Below are 21,612 nucleotides of genomic sequence, written 5' to 3' on the forward strand. Positions count from 1 at the left end.
GGACATATTGAGCGTTTCCTGTAAAGAACATCATCTTTGCTTTATCTTACTTTGTTATGCTAATTATTGCTATTCTGATCAGATGAAGTGCCATCCGTCGGATATTTTTTGAAAGTTTGTATTTTTTAGTTCTAATAAAACCCCATGTCGTTCCAAGCATGTGTGTCAATTTGTACCTGTCTATCTAGATTATTCCGTGATTTATTCAGTTTTCAAATTTATACTGACTTTTTGGTCACGCGGTACATTACCTGATCAGAAGCATGCAGACACCTATCAACAGACTTCACGTGGGGTATGTCCATCCTTTGCCTTTACGAAAGCTTGAACTCCGCTGTGGACACTTTCAGTAGGGTGTCTGAATGGTCAGTGGAGGAACGGCAGCCCATTCTTCCTTAACAGCAAAACCACTGAATTTAGTAATGTTGACGCTGGCATCTGGATAAGGTCCTAACTCATCCCAGAGGTGTTCCATCTGGTTCAGATCCAGATTCTGGGCAGTCCAGTTGAATGATACCTGTAGTCTTTTACTACTGCAAGGTTCTGGTAAGACCAGCTACCACAAAATATCTCTTTACTTGCTCCCTAACTCCCAAGAATCACTCTGCAAGTACAGGCAACGTTTACTTGCAGACACAAAATTTGTGATTAGTAAACCAAATTTATTTAAATATTAATTAATTAAACTGATAAAAAGGCCCCACCTCACAGATAATTTGATGATTTAATAAAACACCAGTCCAATAGTCACGACAAATTTGATTAAAACATTGCTAAGAGGAGATGTAAACTGACTGATTTTAAGGACCCTAACTAGGGAGCGAAATTTCACTGTGAGATGTAATAGGAAAGAATTTAACAATAATTCACAGTGCAACGTAACCCTCCAGTACTGGTTGTGGCTAAACTCTACCTAAGTACGAAGATTACCCTCTCTTTGTCATGCCCTACCGCTCCTGCAAGCTGCCGTCTATAGTAAATTGTTTCTTAAATTCGTGTGGTTCACAAAATTAATGGCCCCTGCCAGTTGTTGCTAGGTATTATTAATTTCTAGCGGAAGGTTTTGCCCAACCAGTAAAAATTTGAACGCAACATTTTTGAACCACTACAGAAGGCACCTATACAGGGCTTAATATGCAGTACATAGCTTTTATTTGCTTTCATGACCCAGAATTCGACTGTGTACTGACTTTCACTTATTGTTAATGATGGAGGAGGCAAATAACAAGTCGAGGGTAGAGATTCATTGATATTCATTCAGTATCGACGGTATTTCAACGACTAGTAGTGATATTCTTGCAATCTACATCATCAAAACTGGTCTCTCCACTTAACATGGTTCAGTTTCGCCACGTAATTATGGAATGGGACAGGGGAACACAGACCTGGCTTCAGTGTAATTTTATACAAACACACAATTGTACCTAAACCCATGTTTATTACATTCAGTTGCTATAGGTGACTCAGAACAAGTTCAGCAAAGGGACTACAAGCAAAACTAGGTCAGTGTGGAAGAGTATTTCGCAAGTCTTTAACAAATCAATGGGCATCAAAATCCGATGCTTTTCCTAGTGGCTGGGTGTTGTGTGATGTCCTTAGGTTAGTTAGGTTTAAGTAGTTCTAAGTTCTATGGGACTGATGACTATAGATGTTAAGTCCCATAGTGCTCAGAGATATTTGACCCATTTCCTAGTGGCACGAGTTTAAACTATCTATTTTACTATCGCACAACATCGGCAACAAATCAAATAGTTATCGAGGAACACAAGAAACGTTATCACTTCAACGCTATTCAACACAGGTGGCCAAGTTTCGTTACCCAACAGAAATCCGGACACACAAAATTATTTCTTCCCTATTCTACACTTGCCCACTATTATTCATCGTGTACAATATAATTTCAGATCGAAACTACAGTTAATCAATGTGGCGGTTTCTCTAACCGACTATGTGGCGCGAATGTAAGTTCACAAAGAAAATATAAGAAAAATGAGTAAAAATCGCCCAAAATATTACTGTAAATGAAAGAGCAGATTAAAATGCATTGAATGAGTGGATTTCCGTTGAGCACAGAGCAAAAAATATGACCGTGAGCTTAAGGCCCATGGTACATGACCTGACCAAGTCACAATTCTACTGAAATTCGAATAAATTATGGAAAGAAATTCCCTCATGGGGTTTAGTGGTAATCCCGCACCTGATTTCAACATCTGGACTTCATTACCGAGTAGCTTTTAGGCAATCTAATACATTTGTTAACATTACCAAAACGAGAGCTGCGTCTCCATGTTTGTGCAGCGCCGCGACCCAAGAACAAGTGCTCGATCGGACACCTCGCCTAACAGTTCTTCGTTCAATAGGTGGTGGAGAGGATGGTTCGCCAACCTAACAGAGCCAATCCTCGGGGCTTCGCTATCTCTATGACCTGACTTGCTCATCATCTTTTCCAAATTTGTTCTCGTTTAGGGGTTGGTACTATCCAACCACAGAACGACTCTACACATGCAATGCTACGACTTCTGACGAGAGCTTTCTCCTACTTCACATACTATCTTATTCATACAGTCCAAGGTCGCATACGGGAAAGGATACAAGGAAACGTGACACACATGAAATAAAATGAATAAATAAATAAACACCACTTGGTCCATTCTCTTCTGTTTGTCATCCACTGGATTCACTTCTGTATAGTTAAAACTCTTTGACTATAGTTCTCCTCTACCGGAATTTATTGGAAAAAATATGGAACGGGACAACATGTTCCGTTTCATCAGTAACACGCACACACATAAGTTAAAATACAGTAACTTGGGATGCTAGATCGTGCATCGACTCATGGCACATTATACAGCGCAGCATCTGGACCGACACATTGGGGGCTAGACTGCTAAATTACTGGATACGATTTATCGAGATCACACACACCACGTTCACATTGGTCATTGTCACTCACACAACGAGAGATAGAATTTAGAAAAAAGCTTCCCTAACCCACATGTAAGCCCACTGGGTCATAGCGCGACTGCCTTTAACCGTCAATTTTAGAGAATGAGGGCCACATCTAAAATACCGTACAACTCCGTAATTTTGAAAACAAATTTACTAAACCAGAACACATCCACTACGTCATGAAATGTGAGGCTTCACTTAGAACACGAGAGATGTTTATGTCGAACTGGAGCCTCATGGTGTACAAAGAAACACACGTCGTGCACCAGAATATGGGCTCCTAAGTCCGTGGGAATTAAATACAAATTGGACGGTAAATTAAATAAAATTTGGCACAAGCATTATACAAAGCACACAACAGATTCATACACAATAGGCTAAACTAATTAAAGCTGTAAAACATGTGGTGACACCGACCGTCCACACCTAGTTACATTTGCACAAAAGATCTCATCTAATATGCTGAATATTGCTGAAATTAACACCGTTACCTGATTTAATAAGTTGGTGTGGCATGATTATCGATGCGACGCACCAGAGTGACTACCGGGAATTCAAACAAAGCTCTCACACATCTCAACTCTGCAAACAGAGATGCTACTCAGAGCATCCATACTCACCAACGCCCTAGGGAAGAGTAACCTAATCGTCTCTGCCGTCCAGGGTCCACACACGGTGACCGGAAGGGCCCAGATAGCGTAAGCGCTTTCTGCCTATACCAGCCTCACAATGGGTGCTGATCAGTGGCCACTAATACCTCTCTGACCCAACGTAGCAGTATTCGAAACTCTACACAATGGTTGGCTACACTGATATTAATATTCATACAACCATGTAGCCGCTCAAATAAAGCCATAACACAGTCCATTTTAGGAATCTTACTGTCCAAACACTATTGCTTCCTAAACAATGCTTTATCACAGGCTGCAACGACTCTTAATTGTTCCTCCATTGGACACAATTCATAATGCTGTAAAATGTGTCCATATTCTGCCGTATTACGATTTACTTTTGTTATGCTCTAAAACAAAAAGAGAAAAAAGATGCATCACGAAGGAATTATCCAAATGGGATGGAAATGAGTAGATGTGTTGTACATGTACACGTAAACAAATCATTACACTTTCGGAAAAAATGGATGATTTATTCAACAGAAGGAGCTTCACAAATTGAGCAAGTCAATAACGCGTTGGTTCACCTCTAGCCCTTACGCAAGTTGTTATTCAGCTTCGCATTAATTAACATGGTTGTTGGACGACCATCTGAGGAATATCGTTCCAAGTTCTGTCCAATTGACGATTTAGATCTTCATAGCCACGAACTACCCATAATGTCGGAACGTTCTCATTTGGGGAGAGATCCAGCAACCTTGACCTCCGAAAGCACGGCAAGCACGAAGACAAACGGTAGAAACTCACATCTTGTGCAGACGGGCATTATACTGCTGAAATGTAAGCCCAGGGTGGCTTAATGAAGGGTAACTAAACGGGGCTTAGAATATCATCGACGTACCACTGCGTTGTGGTGTGGAGGGGGGGATACAGATGACAACCAAAGGGGTCATACTATGAAATGTTACCCAATACCATAGCTCCTGGTTCTCAGGCCATATTCTGGGCGCCGTTTTCGTATCCCACCACTTTCCGGGGTCTGCAGACACCTCTTCGGCCTGGAATCTCATTCATTGGAGCATAATAGTCGTCAGCAATGAGTGCCGCTTCGAACTGAGCCCCGATGACCAGCGGAGACACCCCAGACAGCGGTAGAATTCCAGCCAGACTGTCGCTCACCACACGGCCTGAAACCAGAACTGATGGTCTTTGGTGGCAATTCATTTCGTAGCAGGAGTCCTTTGATAAGCGTCCTTGGCACCCTTACAACACAGCGGTAGATCGACAATATTCTACGCTCCGTTTTGTTGTCCTTCATGGAAAGCCACCTTTCATCAAGATAATGTCTACCTGCACGCGGCTTCAGTTTCTGTAGCTTGTCTACCTGGTTTCTAAACCCCACCTTGGCCATCAAGACTGCCGGATATGTCGCCAACTCAAAACGTTTGGAACGTTATGGGCAGTGCCTTCCAACCAGCTTGGGATTTTGACTGTCTAACTTGCCAGTTGGACAGAATTTGGCACGATATCCTTCAGGAGGTCATCCAACAACCCTGTCAATCAATGCCAAGCCGAATAGCTGCCTGAATAAAGGATAGAGGAGGACCAACATGTTATTGACTTAACCAATTAGTGAAGCTCGTTCTCTTGAATAAATCGTAAGACTTTTCTGAACTCCTAATCAATCGTCTGTACGGGTACATCACGTCTACTGATTTCTGCTCTATTCTGATTAATTCCTTCACAGTTAATCTTTTTTGTATTAGAGCGTATTTCAGAGCTAGTTATCTAATATAGTTAGCAAATGCTGGGAGATTTAGTTCAGGCCTCTCTTGTATGATATCTTCTTAGATCGATGACAATCTCTTGGTACATCCGAGTTCGTGTAACGCATTGTTGAACTATATATCTGATCACCGAGAATAAGCACGAGCCACTCTATCCAAGATTCACTATTTCCTCTGTACTTCACTGTTGGCACTACACATGATGGCCACTAACGTTCTTCAGGCATCTGACAATCTCAAACCCTTCCATCGGGTTGCCACAAGATATAACACGATTCATCAGTTCCAATCCCTCGTTACCAGCCATCCACTGGTGTCGCTCCTTGGACCACGTAAGGCGTCGCTTAGTGCTGACAACAGAAATGTTTGCCTTATGAAGAGCTACTCGACCGTTGTACCCCGTTCTCGTAGCTGTCGTGCTGATACCAGCGTGTAACTCATGCGTGGTTTCTTTGGTTTCATACTATTTTTTATAACCACCTTCTGCAACACTTAACGATCCCTCTCCAGTGGTGCATGAGTTCAGCCCGCTCTTGCTTTGGCTGTAGTTATTCTTTCGCTTTCCCAATTCACAGTCAGATCACTAATAGTCGCTTAGGGCAGCTTTAGAAGAACTGAGTTGTTCCTGGTGAACAAGTTAGTCATGTGTCATTCAGTGAATAGTCCACAATCGAAGTCTCTGAGCTCTCATGACCAACCCACTCAGTAGGGGTCTGGTTTAGACTCGCGGGCCGGTACACAGTTTTAACTTGCCCACGTACGGTCATCGCGACAAATACTCGGCTTAGGGTGAAAAAATTAATTCTCTTCATTTTATCCCCGTCCTAATTAATCGATGAATGGTATACAAGAAGAAAAGCATTGACATGTTTACTCTAATTTTAGAACATGGACATTAACTAAGAAAAATGTGGATGTTTACTGTAATTTTAGCAACACGGATATTAACCAAGGAAAAGTGGGAATAAACCGTTGTGTCACGCGTCTTCGGTCAGTAAGGCGAATTTCGGTAGTTCTGCGCAGGGGGCAAACGTAAGCATTCGGTATTTGAAGGACGCGACAAAGATAACGACTTCCGACTACCACTAGCCTCTTCTAGACACAGTTTAAACAGTGGAATGCGTGAGCGTGAGATAAATAAAAGAGGCCAGTTTTTCGTTATTTTCAGAATATGGAAAATAAGAATGTGAGCTTACGGTTGTTACTGATTTATTTTTCGATGAATGTATTATTAAAACCTGTGTCATTGCACGAATTTGGTTTCTAAATATACCAGTTTAACAAGCAGAATTTGATCTTGTTGGTATGTAATGGCACAATGGTGTATTCGTGTGCTGAAAGACAAGATCTGCAACCCTGTGAAACTGAAGGCAACATTGATGAAAGTTAGCAATAAACATAAACAACAGACTGAATTGGAAAACAAGAATGGGAAAAATGTATGTGGATTCCTTACCGAGCAAAGAAAATCATAATTAAGGAGGAAACATAAGAGTTGCCAGAGATAATAGACGTTTCCCGCATTTCTGAAGATGACGATGATTACGATGACCAGTTATTGGCATATTCAAATCACTACATACACGTAGTAAAGACCCTAATGGGTTGTGTTGTATTTGTGGGGAAGTAGGTACAGGCAGGTGTGTTCGATGCTCCATTTGGATTATGGTGCATGTAACTGAGAAGACACCCCAAGCCTTTTTTAATGGGTGCTTATCCAAGAAACGAACATTATAGAAATTGTTGAAATGTGAAAATGAAAGTAATTACTGTATTCTAGTTTCGGAACAGAAACAGGAAGACGAAGTGGCAACTATTTTCACTCACGTATATTTAATACAAACTTTCCTTCTCAGGCGCCCAATTGCCCAATCATACCATTCGGTGTAACATTACTGAGCACGAAAGAGACTCACCTAAAGTGAAAGTCTTTTGTGCCATTTCCCATGAAAAAGTGCACGGTCTCTCCTTCTCCTGAGGAAAAATGATCTAACTTAAAATGCCACAGAATTAGCTTTTTCCACGACTTGGAGGACTCCGATGACTTCATTTTCCAACAGGATTGACATCCATCACAGTGGCACAACAACATACATCGGTTTGTCAGTGACACTCCCTCAATGGTGTATAGTGCGCACGGGACCACGAAACACTGCCCTGAATCCTTGGCTTCCAAGATCGCCAGGTATGACTTCATGGTAATTTTTTCTTGCGGAGATATTGGAAGGAAAATGTGTTCATTTCCCATTTACCTTGTGACATAGAAGAAGAACAGCCAGCGTAACTTTTCCAAAAGCACTGTGTCAAGTTTATGACGAATATAGCTATCGTCTAGAAGTTGTTCGTGCTGCTGGTGGTGAGTACAGAGCGCATTGTAATAGCATAGCTAAAACTTGAATACTTCGTGAATATTTTGGGGTTCGTCCCATGTTTTCAGTATGTTTTTATCAATAAATACGGAGTTTTGAAATCAGGTCACTTTGTTTTGAAACTCACTGTATTACTTGGAGGATTGTTGCAATTGTGTGATTTGCTACTTTACCTTACACCTATCTGTATGTGGTGATACTGAACTAGTGCATCTGTGTCTCTAGGCCTATGTTCATCTGTTTCCATTACCAGTGTTTGAATCTCTAAACTCCGATGTTCTCATTACAGAAATTTATTTGCCCAGAACACATAAAAACACGCAGTGATTGCTAATTGCAGTGAAATAAATTCGCCGTACAGGGCCAATCCATTTCGTCGATTGTTCACATTAATCAGACACACCTTATTGAGACGATATTCCGTAGTACCGTCTCTCGTCGTACAATAAGAGGAAAGCTGTGCGAACAGTGCACAATACTCACAAATAAAACACATGACACGTGTATAAAATCCTTTCATGTTGTGTCCTTGTCCACATCTGATACACGTCTCATGTATTTTATTTGTGTGTTTCGTGCTTTGTTCGCACAGCGAAATTGATTGGTCCCGTAAAAATTTTGTCTATGCAGATGGTCCGAAAATGGCGATTTAATTTCGCTGAAACTAGTAATCATTGTGTATTTTTATGCGGTCTGGGGAAATAAACTTCCTTAATAAGAAGAGCAACGGTGTGTAGGTTATGAAATCGCCTCCAACACTTCTGAAAATGTCATGTACTCATTATAATTTGAATCTTTGTTGTCCCACTCATTGTGTTGTGGCATAGTGAAGTGTCTGGTCGTTGCTACTTTTAAGTCTCGTATAGCGCTGTTGGTATTTCATTATTGCTGCGGTTAAGCGTGGTACATTTACACTGCTGGACATTAAAATTGCTGGAGGAAGAAGAAATGCAGAAGATAAACAGGTATTCATTGCACAAATATATTATGCTAGAACTACCATATGTTTACATTTTCACGCAGTTTGGGTGCATAGATCCTGAGAAATCAGTACCCAGAACAACCACCTCTGGCCGTAATAACGGCCTTGATACGCCTGCGCATTGAGTCAAACAGAGCTTTGATGGCATATACATGTACAGCTGCCCATGCAGCTTCAACTCGATACCACAGTTCATCAAGAGTAGTGATTGCTGCATTGTGACGAGCCAGTTGCTCGGCCACCATTGACCAGACGTTTTCAATTGGCGAGAGATCTGGAAATGTGCTGGCCTGGGCAGCAGTCGAACACCTTCTGTATCCAGAAAGGCCCGTAGAGGACCTGCAACATTCGGCCGTGCATTATCCTGCTGAAATGTAGGGTTTCGCAGGGATCGAATGGGGGGGAGAGCCATGGGTCGTAACACATCTGAAATGTAACGTCGACTGTTCAAAGTGCCGTCAATGCGAACAAGAGGTGAACGAGACGTTTAACCAATGGCACCCTATACCATCACGTCTGGTGATACACCAGTATAGCGATGGCGAATACACGCTTCCAATGTGCGTTCATCGCGATGTCGCCAAACACGGATGCTCCGGCCGCGCTCGCCGTGCGGTTCTGGCGCTGCAGTCCGGAACCGCGGGACTGCTACGGTCGCAGGTTGGAATCCTGCCTCGGGCATGGGTGTGTGTGATGTCCTTAGGTTAGTTAGGTTTAAGTAGTTCCAAGTTCTAGGGGACTTATGACCTAAGATGTTGAGTCCCATAGTGTTCAGAGCCCTAGAAAAACAAAAAAAAAACCACGGATGCGACCATCATAATTCTGTGATGACGTTTTGGCATTCGGTGCACCCAGGTTCGTCGTTGAGTATACCATCGCAGGCGCTCCTGTCTGCGATGCAGCGTCAAGGGTAATCGCAGCCACGGTCTCTGAACTGATTGCCCATGCTGCTGCAAGCGTCGTCGATCTGTTCGTGCAGACGGTTGTTGTCTTGCAAACGTTCCCATCTGTTGACACAGGGATCTGCACGGTCCGTTACAGCCATGCGGATAAAATGCCTGTCATCTCGACTGTCAGTGATACGAGGCCGTTGGGATCCAGCACAGCGTTCCGTATTACCCTCCTGAATCCACCGATTCCATATTCTGCTAACAGTGATTGGATCTCGATCAACGCGAGCAGCAATGTCGCGATACGATAAACCGCAATCGCGTTAGGCTACAGTCCGACCTTTATCAAAGTCGGAAACGTGATGGTACGCATTTGTCCTTCTTACACGAGGAATCACAACAACGTTTCACCAGGCAACGCCGGTCAACTGTTGTTTGTGTATGAGAAATTGGTTGGAAACTTTCCTCATGTCAGGACGTTGTAGGTGCCGCCACCGGCGCCATCCTTGTGTGAATGCTCTGTAAAGCTAATCATTAACGTATCACAGCATCTACTTGCTGTCGGTTAAATTTCGCGCCTGTAGCACGTCATCTTCGTGGTGTAGCAATTTTAATGGCCAGTAGTGTATCTGGGTTTCTTAAAGCTTGCCGTATGTCTTCGATTTCTGTCATCGGTCGAGCACGCGCACATGTATGTGTGTGTGTGTGTGTGTGTGTGTGTGTGTGTGTGTGCCAGATTGTAGTGTTACGTTGTCGGGGGATGTTAGCCGCATTCACATCAACACTTTGGCTAAGGCCAAAACGGTGCAGGTGTGTAGGCTAAGGACCATGGCCCGCCAGTTAGAACGTGGTGTAGCCAGATGTGTGGCTGGCTGTACAGGAGGGTCTCTGGACGCGGCGCTGCGCGGCCGCTGGGAGGCGCGCCAGCCGGACAACGGCGGGCTGTCGCTGCGCCGCGAGGACTGCGTCACGCTGAGCAGCGGCGCCCTCTTCAACGACGTGCCCTGCGACCAGCCGCTGCCCTTCGTCTGCAAGCTGCCGCTCTACCCCGTGCCTCCAGCCGGCTACCAGTGAGTAGTACGCCCCAGGAAATCACAACGAGTGGAAGGACCGTGTTACGTTACTCAGCAAAGAACGACAGTAGCGCTTCTAGCGGTGCACCAGTGAACCTCGACTACGGGAAAATAAGGCGCGAGAAGAAGTATTCTTTCTTTGTATTCTACGAATACTAGCTTAGCGTCCGCAGCTTCCCTCGCGTAGACTGTCTGACCCGCAGATATGTTTTTTTGTGTTAATTTTACTGAATTTTTATGTCGTTTGCAAATTGCAACACCTAAGCTTTTCATGCTAATTAAGGGCATATAAACATGGTCTTTTCCGAGTATACTTCTGAAAGAAAAAAGCCATTATGGAGGTAGAGTCTAAAGTTTTTGTTAAGCATGCCTTTTGTTTTCTTGTGGATATACTTCCACAGCAACTTCCATCCCCTAACAAACATTTCTTTATAATCTAAACGAAAAGTGAGCAATTTACATAACTTTAGCTTTAAGATTGTTTTAATGTAACGAAATATTTTTTTCAAAATTTTTCATCCTCTATTGCTCTCCATTAGAGGTTGAATTTCCAGAAACTCTGCAACACGTATTTTCTTTCTTTTTCTTCGTTTCTTGCCGAGAAATCAAATATCAGCTGCCATAGACGTAGCCTTAAAAAATCCTTTTATTGTTTTTTTAGTAACTATTTATTTTCAAAAAATCTTTCACCCACCATTTGACTTCCTATGTGGTTGAATATTCAAAATCGCTAAACCAAGTATTTTTTATTTTCTGCCTGAGAAACCAGATACCAATTCTAGCTTCAAAATTCCCTTGATAGTGACATACATCCAAACAGCCTTTCACCCCATTAGGAGTGGAATTGCGGATAATTCCTTCTTCCACTTTCTGACCTTAGCGGTTTGGGCTGGGCGATCATGAGTTAGAGTATCAGGCTGACCCTATTTCACTCCCTTAGGGGTTGAATTTGGAAAAACGGCGAAACATGTATTTTACTTCTCAAACCGAGAAGCCAAACATCAATTTTCAAATATTTAGTTCTTAAAATGCTTTCGCAATGAAATATTTTCATAAAACGTTTCACCCCTATTTAACCGTCGTAAGAGTTGAATTTCTGGAAACAGTGACATGAGTAAGTTTTATTTCTAACGGAAAAGCCAAATACAAATTTTGATAGATTTACCTTCGAAAATGGTTGCACAATAAAATATTTTGATGAAAACTGTCATCTTCCATTTCACTCTTCCCCCCCGCCCCCACAAGGGGATACCACTACTTACTTCGTGAGAATAAAGAGCTAGTTGTTGTGTTTCATAAGAGCGATATTTTCTGAATCCGTCTTGGCTATTGGTCAATAAATCATTTTCTTCGAGGTGATTCATTATGTTCGAGCTCAATATTTGTCCCAAAATCCTACTGCAGATCAAGGTTAGTGAAATGGGTCTGTAGTTCAGCGCATTACTTGTAATTCCTTTCTTATGTATTGATGAGACTTGTGCAACTTTCCAGTCCTTAGGTACGGATCTTTCGACGAGGCACCGGTTGTATATAACTGCTAACAAACTGTGGGGAACAGAGTGGTATGAAGACTGAACCGGGGGTCTTGCTTCATTAAGTGATATCAGCTGCTTCACTACGCCGAAGATATCTACTTCCGCGTTACTTATGATCTAGATTTTAATTCTAAAATACTTACATCTTCTTCTTTGGCGAATGTGGGAACATTGTATTTAATAACTCTGCTTAAGTGTCACCGTCATCCATAACAACACCACTGCTATCGCTTAGTGTGGGTACTGATTGTGTTTTTCCGCTGGTGTACTTCACATTAGATAAATCTAAATCAAAATCTAAGATTCACTTTTTATAGCTGGGGTTCCACAGTCATGCAAAATTTTGTGAACGACATCGTGGTCGCCCTTCCGCTGTAAGATTATTTATTTTAGAAACACAGTAAAGTAATTACGACCTAGTGCCCATATCAGGTGGAAATAATCAAGCTTCAGCATTCGTCAAAACATAAAAAGCGTATGACAGACATAGCACAGAAGCTTCTTATGTGTACTGCACTATTTGAATTACATTCTGAATATGTTGCACGTGTTCTACTAAAATTTTGATTGCATCTGTAACATTGGTTGGGGAAAATGATTCCATATTTGTTTTTGTGTAATATAAAATAAAAGCTTGTAGCAGTTCATACATCTGCGTCTTGAATCAAGGAACTCTAATGAGTCTCTGTGGATTTGGAGTTACAGGCAATGAGATTCCATCTCACGGACTTTTATAATCTCTCGGAATTAAACCATTTTCATTGTAAATACATTAGGTTTATTAACCATATTAAAAATCTCTAGTGACTTCACAGCGATTGAATATGGAGTTACTGCAAAGCCCTTCACAAACACGAAGGGTTCTATGGAGCAGACAAATGTGCTCTCTAAAAGAAACGAAGTGAAATACATTAAGTTTTTAGAGCCATCAGTGGAACATTTGGTGTCCAAGGAAGACGCTTATAGCCCCCATGCGATCCATACAGTCATGGACTGCACGGTCCTGCAAAACACCTGTGTATGGGACACCAGTGGCTATTATGTAGTTAGTCTCTTGAGCAGATATCGACTACACGTCAAGAGGTGATACCTTGAAGACCTGGTCTTAAGATTAGCACATATCAAATTTTTCGGTTATTTACGAGAAAATTTTAATGTCGGATGTTGATTCGGATATTCTCTTTCCACAATCTATAAGCGCAGCTAGAAAAAGTAAAAGGAAACATAGATGCCTCATAATCTATGGAGACAGTGAAATTATTCAGTCTTAACTAAATATTGACACTTAAAAATTAAAGTGGGACATTTGCTCACTAATGTACGACTCGGTCATATCATACTTACAGGTTAGGCATACGGAAATTTTAAAACAAGAGGCTCTCAACGTTTGAGTGTTCCGAAAAGCAACGTATTGTATTCAACATTTCCTGATCACTTAGTTACACAACCACTACACAGGAAATAGAAAGTGACCTAAAAACGCCTAAATCGAGCCACAGTCTATGACGATATACTGATATACAGAGAGCTACAGCAGAAGGGAAGAATCTGTTGTAAGTTAATACTCAGCACAGTACAATATATTGAACGAATCATACAGATTGAAAGGAGGGAGGATGGACACACACACACACACACACACACACACACACACACACACAGCGAGAGAGAGAGAGAGAGAGAGACAGAGAGAGAGAGAGAGAGAGAGAGAGAGAGAGAGAGAGAGAGAGACAGACAGACAGGCTGACAGACACAAAGACACTAAAGAGTAATAAAGCAGTAGCTCAAATAATGTGACACAGCGAGGAAAATCCAGTCGAACATCGGCTGTACCTATGCGTGTTCTGTCTTCTTCTTCTGACCTTATTGCGTATCTTCACGGCGTCAGTATGTCAGTTATTTATGTATGGCAATGTTAATGGTAGAGGATGGCCTGATACCCTTCCTGTCACCACCCCTTCCACCTCAAGATGGATTTTGTGTATCCCAACTGTCTGCGTCTAGTGTTATCCAGTTCAAATGTATGAGAACGTGTTCTAAGTGTTTGCGAATGGTTTGAGGTAGAATGTGGCTACCAGCTCAATATTCACCTAGCTGGATGTGGCAAGCGTCTAAAAACCACGTATACACTGGTTGGCACACTAGCTGTCGGCGTTAATTCAGTGGGTGTATTGGATGCGGGTCTGCTCGTGTTTCCAAATCCCCGAAGCGGAGTGCTAACGTGCACGGCTATCAGGACAGATTCCTATTTGTGCTGTATAATCATAAGTGTTGTGCTCTGAAGCCAATGCTTAATGAAATTGTAGTGCTATTAATAACATTAACAAGTGGAAAGGTTTTATGCCTTCTTCTTCAGGAAAAAAAAAAACACGTAAATGATGACAAAAGAGCGAAAAATTTTAAGTCGGTAAAAACGACATGTTTTCGTACAATAAATTACAGCGGAAAATAGTTTTCCGTAATTTTCCGACTTTCTTCGTAAAAATATATTGTTTCAGACGACAAGGTGCCAAAAAATTTAAGTGGTGTTGTACAATACCTAATTGGCAAGTAAGTAAGGTAAACATTGCAACAGATGTAATGAAATACCTGGATCTAGTAATAAAAGATATATTGTCGGATTTTCAATAAAATAAGGGCTCACCAATGAAGACACACGTTTTGCTAAGAAAGCTAAAAAAAAATAAGTGTTTTGCAAAAACAAATGGAAAATAATTTTTTCTGAAATCATGTTTACTTTTAGAATATAAAGAACCAAACAACGATTATTTGACTGGATGCACAATTTTATCCCTGTTATTTGCTATCGTACCACCTGCCAACTTAGCTGATGAACTCTATTCTATGCAACACGTATTTGTTCTGTCTTCTTCATATTCCATGACGCTTCAATTCACAGATGGCAAAGAACCCCTTGAAGATCATATGAACGGGGTGTATGGTATCTCGAAAAGAGGTTACGAGTTGAATATCAACAAAATTACATCACGGTTAATGGAATATAGTCGAATTAAACTAGAAAGTACTGAGGAATTTCGATTAGGAAATGAGGGATTAAGACTAGTAGATGTGTTTTGCCACTTGGGCAGTAAAATAACTGATGTTAGCCGAAGTAAGGAGTGTATAAAATGCAGACTGGCACTGAAAAAAAAAGAAGTTTCAGGAAAACATAAATTCTTTAATACCACACTTAAATTTATGTATCAGAGCATTCTTTTCTGAAGCTATTTGACTGGAGTAAACTCTTTACGGAAGTGAAATGTGGACGGTAAACAATTCAGACAAGAACACAAGATTTTGGAAGGTGGTGCTACAAAAACTGCTGAAGATTAGAATGGTGGATTGTTTAATGAACGAGGAGCTATTGAAGTGAAATGGAGAGAAAATAAATTTGTGATACACTATGATTAAAAAGAGGGATCCATTGTTTAGACACATCTATAGGCATCAATGAATTTTACATTGGTAATGGAATAACGCACGGAGGCTGCAAAAAAGTGTAGAGGAGACCAAGACTTGAATATAGAAGTTCTAATGAATGCAAGTTGTAGTAGTTCTGCAAAACTGAAGGAACTTCCACGGAACATACAAATGTAGAGAGTTGTCTCAAACCAGTCTTCGGACGGAAGGTAACAACAACTATAAGCACGACAACAACAGTTCTTAGTGATTTAAACCGTTTCTCTGATTAAAGTATCATGGTATTGTCTTACCGATCTCTTACCTTCATTTATGGGCTATATTTGCAGGTGAAAAACCTTCTAATCTTGCTGGTTTGGAGAATTTAGACCACATGGTACACTGTGAGAATCTAACTACATCAGCCAGCTGTAGACACGAACAGTTTCTTTGTAGTGTTTGGTGGTCTTACTGAATTTGTAGCTCCCATCGCACTTAAGGTGGGAGGGGGGGGGGGGGGGAGAGTTACATTCGGATTTGCGGTAAGACAACCTTGCTTCACTGCCACGCCACTTGGAACGTTGTAACCTTAATCATCGCGTTTTATTCTTGCGTGATTTAAAGTATTCCATATTCGAGAGATTTCCTTTCAAAAGTGATACTGGATTCATATCATTGTGTTTCTGATTACGAGAAATCGATACCAAACACGATTATCTTCAACGAAATTGTTTTTCTGATGAGGCGGTTTTCCACAAATCAGGTAAAGTTAACAGGGACAAAATGCTGTCCAGAAAGTCCACATGTTGCCTTAGAACACGTTACGGATTCCCCTAACATGAATGTGTGGTGTGGTTTAATGCGCACAACATTATCGTTGGTCTTTTCTTTTTAATGAAAAATGAGTAACGGCTAACATTTATCTGGATGTGTTAGAATAATTTGCGGAGTCTCAATTGAGAGACTTGCAGACTGATGTGATTTTCCAACCACCGCATTGGGGATTGTATGGTTAGAAATTTTCTTGAAGAAACATTTCCTTGCAGGTGGATTGAGCGTGATGGTCCCACCGACTGGCTTGCAATATCGGTAGACATAACGCTTTTAGATATGTATCTGTGGGGCTACTTTAAGGACAAGGTTTATTTTACACAAGTACCTCATCTGGATACTTAAAAAGGATAATGACAGATGCTGTTTCTGATTTGATGCTACACACTGAGCGTAATGAAACATATGGCATGAAGTCGAATATCGATCAGACATTCTTCAAACAACAAACAGTGCGCATGTTGAATTTTATTGACATCATAACGAAAACAAGACGATTCATTCTTTCATTTTCCACAAAACACATATTTTTAAGTTCTGCAGTTTTTGTAAAATAAGTATTGATAATTGTAGTAAGTCTTCAGGCATACACCGTATATTGCTACTATTCTACGTTAATTTTATTTGCATCATTTTTCCGTGCTTTCTCGAATTTAATGGAGAACTGCATTTTAGCAGCGTTGACAGAATTCTTATTAAATCTTATCACATGCCCCCACGGAATGTGTATGTCATTCTGCTTTGAATTGTCTTGCTTCTTGCCGCTGATTGCCAAGTATTTGACAGCGGTTTGCAGAGTACAGATGTAGATGTAGATGAGTAGGCTTTGTAATCTTAGTGACTAGAAGATTCTTTCTTGCAAATGCTAAAAACGCAACGGAAGTTAGACAAATGAGTTCGCATTTTATTAACAACTTGCGACGGGTCAGGCTCTTATCGCGCAGTTTCCTTTCCCTGAAAGAGAATCCACCTACCTCGTTTCTTAGGTAGTTGCTGCACTCGCCTCTCCTGATAGCAGCTACTGGAAAAATTGCAGAAAAGCAGTGTTGAAGAAACTGCAATTTAATAGCCGCTCACCGGAGGCCGCGATACATGTTTGCTGAAATACAATCTATGAGCAATCTTCCTAAATAAATTGAGTTATTGGAATGGTAGTAATTGTTTACTCAAACGAGAACGCGAAGTTGGTAATTCTATTTAAGCTCTTTATTGTCTTTAAGCCTGATCATCAGCCCGCTAATCTACGTTTGAAGAAAGTTCAGTTCACAATTCTATCCACACTCAAACCCCGCCAGAATTAGCTTTCAAAGTTACGGAATTTACTTAACTGCAACACAGACGATTTTCTAACATACACGTTTGCAGTCGATGTTCAATAATAGTTCGTTTTTTAACGTTAATGCTCGCCATAAGCACTTAGTAAAAGTTTACGAAGTACCGCCACGCTTTTAATTATTAAAGTTACTCGCGTCTTTCGCGGAACGAAAAGTCACAACTCGCTCAAACTCACACTACGCGTTACTGGACTCTTCCAGTCTCAAATCGCACAGTACCGAACCGATGAAGCCGTTTTATGACTTCATTTTACACATTATTCGCGAGGACACATCAAGCATGTCTCTTCTCGATCACAGTTCCTTCGCGACTCCTCATCCACTCGCGACTCACTCTCCTAGTCTGCTAACCGTCCTCGCATCTCATTGGCTCACACATCACACAGCCAATCAGAATTAACTCTTTGGGTGCGCCTCGCGCCAAAATCTAGCACGCACCAGTCATGACTTCTGAATCATTTACGTCATGATTTCTTGTTACACAAAATTTACTGTATAATTTAACAAACCGAAAGGAAAACTAGACTTTACTTTATTTCCAGAAATTATTTAAATACTCGCGAACGTTCTGGCTGCTTGTACAATACCATACACTCTTGGACATCCGACATTCACTAAGATGGGGAACCACTGGCGACTCTGTTCCCACGGTTACATCGTCTGAACACTTGCGAGTTCCAACCTAGATTTTATACACTTGCAAAGAATGGCGAATGTCCCTCTTTCATTCACTCAGGCACACTCATTCACTCTCACCTACTCATATAAAATAACTGTTCACAAAAATTCAAAACATTTATGGTTTTAACAAAGTTATAGGTGAATTTCTAAAAGTAAAATTCTCAAAATAAATACAAAAGCACGGAAGGTGATTTTGTTTCATAGTTGGATGGTCACTGAAGGTGATCTATACATAATGGTATTTATTTAGACTCGAAAATTGTAGAAATTTGCGTTTTCTGTAAGATTTTTCTAATTTCCAAAATATGCAGGTTTCAAAGCTCAAATTTGGATGACTTATTTTTATTCATAACAGAAACTAGTATATTAACTTTTAATTTCCTCAGGTTCCTCAGTTAGAAGTTATTAAAGATGAAAGTTCCACGTTATACACGCGGCTAGTTAGCGCACAGGTCTTACATTCTCACGGTACAGACATGCCATATGGTCGTGACGTCAGACGAACGGACACCGGTAATCTGCCCGCTACAGCACATATGCTAATCTGATGGCTACTTTACAGTCTGTCTACATTTCACAGTAAATATTTGATAGAAAACTGTGCGCTCGCACTAGTTGCGACGCCACACACCTCCTGAGGAAACTAAATTTTTTCATTCATGACAAACTTTTAGTTTTCTAAAAAAATTTCTATTAAAGATTTACTCAAACAGCTATTTAACATTTATAGTTCCTGTACATCAATCATCCACTTATACCTAGGGCTGACGACCTACAAAACATCTTATATCTAAACATGCACTTTTATCATCATTCAAAAAAAAATTTTTCAGATTACAAAATTCTATTTACAAATTCCTGAAAGAGAAAACAAACCTAAATACTATCTTGATGTACGTCACACGCACACTAACACTACTATCGCTATGGTGAGCGTCACTTTTTTACCACTTACACTTAAGATTTTGATAGCACTCGTAGTTCGACCGGGTCCTGCTTGGGAGGTCCATTTCAAGTCTCGTGCTACCACCTCTGTTTACTTCGGCGCACCTGAAACATCAGCTGGCCTCAGTTCCCTTTCTAACTGCTACGTCTTAACCTACAGCAGCGATAAATGGCGCTATCTGCTTGACTCTAAAGTCTCATATTTTTGATAAAATTTACTTTACAGTATGTACAATTTTCAATTTTTTTTTTTTTTTTTTTTAAGTGAAAAGTGAATTGACTTTCCTAATGCAGTACCGAAGTGGCACATTTACTCTTTAATTACTTCTTCATCTCATAATCAAACAAGTTATGGTTACATAAGAAATACTAAGAAAAACAATTCCTACAAATAGTTCACAAATACATAATAAATCTCCGCCAGCACTGGTGACTCTCCAGTTCCTGTACAATACACAACAATATAAAATATACACAAAATTATCAATATTACAATTCTGTCTCCAGGCAATCTCCTGTAGTCCTGTATCATAAATTAAACACTGAAAAATACATATTTACTTATTCATTTATCAACACTACAATCCTTATACTAATCTCTACGACAAACTTGGGGAGCTTTGTGTGTCTCTGGTCAAAAATGGAATCGATGTCATGGGTACTTTCCTCATCTCACATATCTGGAGTTACTTCAATTTCTTGTCAACATCAGGTTTTCTCTAGTCACATTGGGGTTTAATTTACAACTCTCATACTCATACTTCACACACTCAGGTTAGTATTTGTTAAAGCGTTTCCTACTAATCTGCGAAACCTCGTTACCCATACTTTCTAACATACATCCACCTCCTGAGTTACCAACGTCGCCTCAGCTCTGTTTACATTCGTAGCCTCACTTCCTTTTGTTTACAAACATCTCCTCTGTTTACCAACAAACGCCACCTCTGGTTACCAACATTAAGCTTTTTATTTACTCACCTTCGTAGCCTCACTTTTTCCTAATATCGAGCTAGCCAAACACTATGCTCATTCTTTCTCCTTTTCTCACATATTTCTCTTCATTTGACAGTCAGTCCTGCTGCACTGTCCCTTTAACTTAACTTCCTTTACCCCTTTGACAGTCAACCTTGTTGCACTGTACCTTTACTCATTTTACCACTAAATCACCTCCTGAGGCTCTGACTTCATTGAACAGACAGTTTTGCTGTACTGCTCCATTTCCTTTCCTAAACATTAGCTTAATGCTACGTCTTAACATATCGTTCTGTTACTTAACAAACAGCTTCAATGTTCGACACCATATTTTCTGAGGCTCTTACATTTCTTAGTTATTTTACCTTTCTAAGGGCATTACTCACACCTAAGGCCAAACATTTACTTTACTGAGACTTATTACTTATCTGAGGTATCTTAATCCTTTTTGATTTTCTCTTACACTCATTCCTTACGCTTAACCTATACTGCACTGAGGTTCTTTCCTACTCATTACTTAAACACTTTATCACTTAAAAACTACGATAGAGAAGAAGGAAAGACGATAGAATTTTAGTTCTGAATGAAAGAAGAGGTAGGTTGACAATACGGAAAAGAAAGTGGAAGAAATATTGTCAAACGACTCGAGACCTAGTGCTCGTCACGCACTTAGCTCTGCAAAGAGTGCAAAGCTCTCTGAGGTATCTACTCACTCCTGGCCACGTCTCTCTTTTGAACATATCTTTTCAAATCCACAATGTTCCTAAGCCCTAACACCTTATGTGATTTCACAAACTCCAGTCTATAAGCATTTGGGTGAGGCTTCTCTACGATTCTAAATGGGCCCACGTACTCATCGGTAAACTTCTTTGTTTCTGACGTAAGTTTCTTAGATCTTTCCCTAGTTTTCACTAGCACTGGTTGATCTGAGAAAACCTCGGCATGTTTGACTAGTATTTGTCTTAAATCGTTTTTCCTTGCTTCATCAATATCAATTAATTCTAGTAATTTCTCCTCGATCCTATTTCTGACACTCACAAGCTCAGACGGATCCTCTACTTTTTTGCCACCGTACTCATTATAGCCCTCCAAGAATTTCTCTGTTTTACAAATACATATAGGAAAATCATTCTGCTCAGGATCCTCACATAGCTGCTTACCGATGAAAGGTATAGTAATTAGTTTACCCTTAATTTTTACCATAACATCATTGGTAGAAAAATTCACCCATCCTTCATATTTATTCAAAAAGTC

General features: G+C 40.6%; 1 protein-coding gene across 2 annotated transcripts in view; it reads left to right on the plus strand.

Annotated features, from left to right (window-relative positions):
* LOC126336117 (C-type mannose receptor 2-like) overlaps window positions 1-21,612 on the plus strand; it is an 89,118-nt gene that overhangs the window by 52,871 nt on the left and 14,635 nt on the right. For both annotated transcript variants that reach the window (XM_049999597.1, XM_049999595.1), the window contains exon 5: window positions 10,469-10,658. In XM_049999597.1, coding sequence (XP_049855554.1) covers window positions 10,469-10,658 — 190 coding nt within the window. The remainder of the gene's footprint in view (window positions 1-10,468; window positions 10,659-21,612) is intronic.

The sequence above is a fragment of the Schistocerca gregaria genome, chromosome 2 (assembly GCF_023897955.1).
Source record: "Schistocerca gregaria isolate iqSchGreg1 chromosome 2, iqSchGreg1.2, whole genome shotgun sequence".
Classification (NCBI taxonomy): Eukaryota; Metazoa; Arthropoda; class Insecta; order Orthoptera; family Acrididae; genus Schistocerca; species Schistocerca gregaria.